At 38.3% G+C, this 7800-nt stretch overlaps 1 protein-coding gene and 1 long non-coding RNA gene across 2 annotated transcripts; one reads left to right on the forward strand and one right to left on the reverse strand.

The window, feature by feature from the left end:
* Positions 1-732: 732 nt before the first annotated feature.
* Positions 733-3301, forward strand: LOC141763626 (uncharacterized). The gene is made up of 2 exons (XR_012593103.1): positions 733-872; positions 3197-3301. It is a non-coding gene; the product is annotated as an uncharacterized LOC141763626 (long non-coding RNA).
* LOC141763625 (hsp90 co-chaperone Cdc37-like) lies at positions 2443-7637 on the reverse strand. The gene is made up of 7 exons (XM_074628098.1): positions 7285-7637; positions 7090-7195; positions 5839-5954; positions 5616-5738; positions 4685-4867; positions 3376-3447; positions 2443-3245 (listed from the first exon to the last, which is right to left on the reverse strand). Exons 1-7 carry the CDS (start codon positions 7564-7566, stop codon positions 3153-3155), a joined length of 975 nt encoding a protein of 324 aa, XP_074484199.1. The 5' UTR covers positions 7567-7637; the 3' UTR covers positions 2443-3152.
* Between the last annotated feature and the right edge of the window lie 163 nt (positions 7638-7800).

Below are 7800 nucleotides of genomic sequence, written 5' to 3' on the forward strand. Positions count from 1 at the left end.
ACCTCTGACCCCCCTCCCCCACAACATGCTTGGCAGGACTCCCTATCAGTGGGCCAGATATTTTAAATGGCACTTGGTGTTAGGATAAGTGCAGCAGTGCCACACGACTGGAATAGAAAACCATCAGGGAACTGTGATGTTTTTATAACTTTTTTCAACATACTTTTCTATGACTTTTTTACAACTTTTTTTGACATATTATACTATGACTTTCTTATGACATTTTTAGACATTCTATACTGTGACTTTTTTCAACAAAATATACTATGACTTTTTTATGACTTTTCAACGTACTTGTACATTTTTTTAACATACTATCCTTTGATTTTTTTATGACTTTTTTTCGACACACTATACTATGACTTTTTTATGACTTTATTTCGACATACTATACTATGGCTTTTTATTACTTCTTTTCGACACACTATACTGTGACTTTTTTATGACTTTTTTCAAAAAGAAAGAAAAACATATTTTAGCCACCTAAAAAAAACAACTTGATTACACAGATGAATGTGCATTACAGGAAGAAGTCAGGAGATTACGCTGCCCATTCTGTAAATTAACTTTTTATTCTATAGAATTTGTCATTGGAATGGAGCCTGCTGATTCTGAGGTATCATAATGGTCCCTTCTAAAATCCCGTCGTCACCTCTGTGCAGAAGCAGAAGTTTCACACAGAACCAGATAGTCAGGAGAGAAACCTGCACCTTAGATATCAAGATTAAAAAATCCTCATACTGAAGAGCAAAGATGCCTGTGTATAACGAGCTCCGTCTGGAGCAACAGCTTTGTGACGCAGTGATCAGAGTGGACAAGGTTGAATTTCACGTGCACAAGATCATCCTCTGCAACTGCAGCTCATACTTCAAGTGAGTTGGTTTGTGGGTTGGCCACTAATTTCTTTAACGCATTAACACAATCGATCTTTCGGAGATTGTAGCAGGCTCAGTTTTAAAGCTAGAGGGAAGATAATGGTATCATATGAAAGCTAAGGAATCAATTGGTACCAACCATGTCATACTAGCTTGTAGTGAAGGAGGTTAAATAACGCTCCAAATGTGTATGTATATTTTGTCAAGCAAAAACTGGCATGGCCATTTTCAAAGGGGTCCCTTGACCTCTGACCTCAAGTCTGAAGTGTCATTTTCGCCTATACTAAACTCATGTATTTGAATATTTCTGCATACTGGGGTCCCTAAACAGTCTTGGAGTTACATAAATTGAGTATCACTGTAAAGCTGAGACTCTTGTGGATTAAATGAGCCCAACTGTATTCATGTGTGATGATGTTAGTCTCCATAGTAGCCATTTCCTTGTAGTGAGATCATTTTTTTAAACTTAACCTCAACCCTTAACCCTGTGCTGGGCGCTGATGTTGCAATTGAACGATCAATTGGCATTCACTTCTTAGCAATATACGTTCTTTGGTACAATAGTTGTATTTTTTTTTTAACTAAGCAACCAACCGCAGAATTGTGATGTGATATGGGTTTTCAGGCGTGTTTGTGTGGACAGAGATCATTTCTAAAACGGTGCTAAAAGGCTTGTTTGTCCTTAATCTCCGATGATGTATCATGGTCATTTTATGATTCCCTACAGTAAATATATTACAAATGAGGAAACCAGATTGATTGGTGTTCACCATACAGGCTTCTGATAGTTTGTGGGCTGTCTGTCCCCAAGCAGACTGGAGATGGCGCTGTTGACCGCAGTAGGACAACAGATGCAGGCAGAATGTTTGATCTGTAAATGGTAAGTGCATGTGACGGCATGATAGACCATATTCAAATAAAATATGACATTTGGATGATTTTTTTGTTTTTAGATGTTTGAGTTTTATATGTCAGAGGTGTAAGCCAGTGTCTCAGAATCAGATCTTGGCAGCTTCTCATTCAGTCTGTAGTTGTGTTACACTCATAAAACCAGATGGCTCGGTGGCTGTTTACTCAACTGATCTGTCAAGATGCTGACTTCACTCACAAAGGTGTGAAAAGGAGGAAGACCTAAGGACACAGCTGCCAACTGTAATGACATATAACATTATGTGCTGCTGTTGAAATGTAACCACAAGAGTATCAATATTTAGGTGTTAAAATGCCATCATGTGAGAGCTTTCATTTAAGATGATTAATACACTACAGGAGTATTTTATTTATTTACTTTTTTCTTTTCCTATCCTATTTATCAATTTTCTATTTCCTCTATCTCTCGACTTTTCTGTTACTATTAAGGTGTATTAAAGATATTTTCTCTGTATTGTCTATAATTTAACTTTATTTATTCATAATTTAGAATATATTTTCTGTGTTCAGCTGTGGTTGCTTGTGTGTTTGTTTTTTGTGTGAGTCGATGGATGTGTTGGGAGTGTTGCTGGGCAAAACAGTCTTTTCACTGTACAGTTACTGTTTAATTCATTATTGATAACCAATAAAAAAATACCCTTGAAAGAATACACTACAGGAGTAAATTGGTGACTGGTATTGAGTCAGCTGATTCTAAAGACATTAATTCAGTCAAGTGTCTGCAATGTAAAATCAGATTGAGGTAAGCCTTAAAGACACCGTATTCTGTCCATATTTTGTCCACTTGGTTGCACAAAAGCAGTTTAAAATTGAAACAGAAAAAGTGCTTTTGTGTGAATATTTCAAATTTTGTACTCCAGTTTTTTTGTTTTGTTTTTAAATCACATGATGGTTTAGTCCAAATGCTATTAAATATGTATATATGTTAGGGCTGTCAAAGTTAACGCCACAACGCATTAGCGCAATTCGATCTTTCGGAGGTTGTACCGGGCTCAGTTTTAAAAGGTAGAGTGAAGATACTGAGGTTTTCTGGATAATATTTGTCATTGTGTTGTGTCGTTAATTGATTTCCTGTAATAAATATATACATATATTTGAATAAAGAAAGTATATTTGCCCACTCCTATGTTGTGACAAATCTCCCTTTAAGGTACATTATGAACAGATAAAAACTGTGATTAATTTCCAATTAACTATGGACAATCACGCGATCAATCGCGATCAAACATTTGAATCGATTGACAGCCCTAGTATATCTACATTATGTTGCATGTATGAAGCATTACTTGCACACTGTTGGACTTGTCCACATCCATTGTTAACTAACAAGGATTGTTCTTTCTTCTCTTATGAATCTTCTTCCTCTTCATCATCACCCTCCCCTGAATCAGGGACCCAAAGTCCAGAGTCAATACACCTCCTGAGGTGGTATTTTCCTTCCTGCAGAGAGAAACACGGTGAGTTCAAGACACAATGAATAAAAAGAACAAACAGATGAAAGACACCTTCTGGACTTCTTTAGGTTACGTTTAGTGACTTTTGGGCGAGGCTCAATTACAAACACACTCACCTCAAGGTCCAGTTTGTTAATAGCTTCGTGCAGCATCTCAATGTTCTTCTCATCGTAGCTCTTCTGTATTTCCTACAATACAAAACACAAAACAGTCTAACATGGTCCAATAAACAGACTGTACTGAAATGACCACTGCCGATTGATGTCTCAGCACTGAAATCGAGTGAGTTTAGTGGGAAAATGCTTTCATAGTCACATTTGAAATTCACTTTTACACAAACCCTGAATCCATAACTTCACATTCATGTTGCAGTACTCACTTTTTTCCCCAAATTTACTGATTTTGAATCCTTTATTACAATCTTAATGTCGCTAAGGAAAAGATGAAAAATGGCGTGTAATCTCAGGAAAGTATATAATGCTGTTTACCTTGCAAACAAAGAGCTCATGCCTGACTGGTGGAGTCCATTCTGCTGAGCTGTGTATTGACGTCCCTGATTATCCAAATGGCAACACGGTTCATATCAATAGACTGCTCAAACACTGACTTCAAAGTCTACAAACACCGGTTTTGAAATCTGTGGAAAAAAATGTAGTCTTTCGCACCGACTACACGACCGTCAAAGTAAAAAGATCTTTTTTTAAATAGCTCAAGTCAGGAGGCATTAACAGGAAGTGAACTTTATGTGGAGGAAAACCAAATCATCTCAAAACAGAATATAAAAGAAAAAGAAAGAAAACGTAGAAAGCAGGAAAGTAGTTTGGCACGAATCTCAATATCTTAGTATAAACAACATACAGTACCTTTACACCATGCACACAATTAAACAATACTGTAAACAAAGTCAACATTATAAGTTTTTCCAATACTCATGAATTAAAAAAATGAACAACACAATAATTTGTAGCCGTGTGGCTAATGCTAGCTTGTTATGGATGAACTGATCTGCAGTATCGACTTTTCTGGCTTGTAGCTTCAGCTGCTAAAGCAAAACAAGGTGGTCATTGATGCGGAGTGTAAACTGGATGAAATGGGAGACGCTCTAACAGGCCTGATGTTTTCCCTCTCAGCCTCGAGGGATGTAGAGCAGGCCAAACAACCACTTTTTTAGTTGCAGTGTAAGGTTATATCAAATATCGCTGACGAAAGTATGTAAGTTATCACAGAGACAGCTTAAGTGGGCAGAAAAGTTGACTCCTAATGTGTTTGACAACGCTCTTGTTCACCACCAGTTTGTTGCCTTCCATTAATAGTTAGTTATTCCACATGTAAACAAACAACGTCGACTGACCACTGTGGCAAATTTCTCCCTAAAGAAATACCCACAACTTTGCGTATTCTTGCCTGTGTGTGAGAATGGTTTACCTTTGGTAGTGTTTCATAGACCTCTACAGGGTCTAAACCACCAGGGCCCAGTCTCTTCTGCTTCTCTTCTTCCTCTAGCTCCTTCATGGCGCCCTCCGTACGAATCCGCGCACAGCTGCGGATCCGCTCCTTCAGCAGCTCCAGCTCATGGTCAAACGCGTCTTGGTACGGCTTGTCTGCAATCTGACATGGACACGAAAACACATACAGTAAATGGACAAATTCCCACAAACAGTAGGGGTGTCAGCAAATATCGATACACACGCGTATCGCGATATTATGATGTGTGATACTGTATCGATTCTCTAAAACACTGTTTCTTATTAACCCCTTAAAAATCCGACGGTCCACTATTGGGCCAGTCCACTATTTCATCTTTCGGAGGTTGTAGTGGGCTCAGTTTTAAAGAGTGATGGTAGGTACTGACCATGATCATATGAAACTACAAAACCTAAAGAAACCATCGGTACCAACGATGTCATACTAGCTTGTCAGGAAGGAGGCTAAATGATGCTCCAAAGTTGGGCTAAATTTTGGTGAGGAAAAACTGGCATGACCATTTTCACACAGGTCCCTTGACCTCTGACCTCAAGATATGTGAATGAAAATGGGTTCTATGGGTACCCACGGGTCTCCCCTTTACAGACATGCCCACTTTATGATAATCACATGCTGTTTAAGGCAAAAAATGTCGTTTGCATGCAATAAACATTTGTTGTTTTTTGCTTATTTTAAAATTCCTGGTGTGTTCTTTATACTATAACAGTTTTCCTAAAATAAAATAAAAAAAAAATCTCAATCATCATCATGAATTATTACCCCAGTATCATTATACGTATCGTATCGCCAGATTCTTGCCAATACGTCAACAAAAATAACTTTCCCTGTGGAAAGTGACGACACAGACAAAGATGTTTTGTTAACTACAGACCTTGATCTTTGAAAAGAATTGTCTGAAGCAGCCTCTCGCGTCGACCTTAAGCGTCCGAGCCAAATCCAAGATGAACTGCATGACGATGGCCTGGTGAGCCATCTGCTCCATCAGCGCATGTTTCTACAAGTACAGAGAGAATATACAATGCTTTACCTGGCTGAATCATTTTGGGCTTTTTTTACCCAGAGGATGAATGCACACTTTTATCACAAGAACTCACCTCATCTATCTCAAAGTCAATACAGATGACAACAAGGCAATTAGCCGTCTCTTCGCACACCAGATGTGGGTTGTCTGATAGATACTTCTGACTGTCGTCCCAGCGCCGCATCAAACCTGGTGCACACAAATACACATCCAGCATAATTCTACATTCAAACTGAGCTCCAATGGTTGTGTTGTCGACACAGGAAGTCAAATATTTTCTGCATTGCTTGGTGACTTACAATAAAAATGGATATACCCTTTTCAGAAATGACATTATACTAAATCACTAAAGTACCCCTTTAAAAACATCATCTTAAGTCACAAATTATTCATTTGTAGCTATCAGACTTCCAAAGTCATAAATATCCCATCATACACTGTAGTAAACAGGTTCCCCACTTGAGGGCATCATACACCACAAAAATAAACATGTTTAACCACTTGAACCCTGAAGTTCCCACCAATTTCTATATATTTGGGTCATCCCTGTTATGCAGCAACATTTCTGTCCCCATGAATTACTTCCTCATATTTTCTTTAAAATGTGTAAAATATTCATAACAAATGGCTTAAATTATAGATTAATGTCTCTAATTACTCACAGAGCTATGGCTAACTTAGCTCCATCTTTTCCACCCTGTTAGGTCTATATACCAATATAAACCTGTCTATCCATAAGGATTATTTTTTGAGTGCCTGAGATTAGAAAAGACGAAAAAAAACATCTTTTTTTTTCAAAAGTCACGAGACTGAAATGTTGCTGCATAACGGGAATGACCCATTTATCCTTGTGTCCAAAACTGTTCGGTGTTGACTATTGTGTTTCCCATATGCCCTACACTGTAGAGCATATGGGAAACACAATACTGTGGAGTCTACAGTATATATGGTGACTTAAGTATCCCACAATGCAACATAAAAAGCAGTATATAATCTATGCACACTAACCAAGAGCTAACTACCACTATAAATTAAATACAAAGAATAGAAAAAAGGGAATTTGAATGATTGGAACAGCCCAAGTAGTGACCAAATTATTTTTCAGATTTTGCCCTAATCGGCATACAATTCTCTATATACTGAGAGGGAAACACACAGCCCATATGTTTGTAGTGTTTGAAAATCTTGGGACCAGAGGATCAAATAAAGTGTTTTAAACAGCAACATGAAAGAACACATTTGAAAGAAAGGGACAATGTGTGGGAGCAGGAAGGCAAAGACAACAAACACTCAGTCACATCACACATCAATACAAATAGCATACCAAAGTGTTTGATTTCCTTTGCATACTTCTCCACAAACGTCTTGTGCTTCTCCACCTTTTCCGCCTCCGTTTCCTCCTTTGTTACAGGTTTGATGTTGAGTATACTCTAGAAAACAAGATAAAGCAAACTGATAAATCCAGGATACAGACAAGACACACTAAATTGTGTGACCCTGCTGTGTGACCATGCCTTACCTTGCTGAAACCTTCTTTGCTGATAGTGTCAACATCCCAGGGCTGTTTCTTTTCTTCTCGCCTGTGTTGTTCGATCATTTTCTCAAACGACTTTTCATCCTTCTTCAGTTTTCTCACCTCGGCCTGGACTTTCTTCAGCTGGGCCTCTCTGTCCTCATCCTCCTCTCCCTCTTTCCTTCCTTCTTCCAGCTCCTTAAGTCGTCCCTGGGCTTCCTCTAATAGCCTCTTGCATTCTAATACGTTATTCTCCAGATCTTCCCCTTTCTGCTGAAACTCGGTCATCCTCTCCAGCCGGGCCTGATTTGGCAGGCCAGAGAAGATGAGAGTAAATGAAGAAGAAACAGAAGACACAGATGGTAGGAATTGAGGACAGGATGAAGGGGATCAGGTGAGATGAGTATGAGAAAAATAAAGTTGTTTTTTTAACGTTACAGTATGTAAACACTTTCTAGTAGAAACACAAAATACAAGTATGAACCTGAAAATGAGCATAATATGTCCCCTTTAAGAAATACT

The sequence above is a fragment of the Sebastes fasciatus genome, unplaced genomic scaffold (genome assembly GCF_043250625.1).
Source record: "Sebastes fasciatus isolate fSebFas1 unplaced genomic scaffold, fSebFas1.pri Scaffold_102, whole genome shotgun sequence".
Taxonomy (NCBI): Eukaryota; Metazoa; Chordata; class Actinopteri; order Perciformes; family Sebastidae; genus Sebastes; species Sebastes fasciatus.

What these genes read in the sequence shown, in the direction of transcription:
- LOC141763625 (XM_074628098.1), bottom strand. Translation starts at nt 7,566, where the DNA reads ATGACCGAGTTTCAGCAGAAAGGGGAAGATCTGGAGAATAACGTATTA. An exon ending in GCAAAGAAGGTTTCAGCAAG is followed by an intron (nt 7,196 to 7,284) that starts GTAAGGCATGGT and finishes CTTGTTTTCTAG; the next exon opens with AGTATACTCAACATCAAACC. An exon ending in TTAACAAACTGGACCTTGAG is followed by an intron (nt 3,246 to 3,375) that starts GTGAGTGTGTTT and finishes TTCTCTCTGCAG; the next exon opens with GAAGGAAAATACCACCTCAG.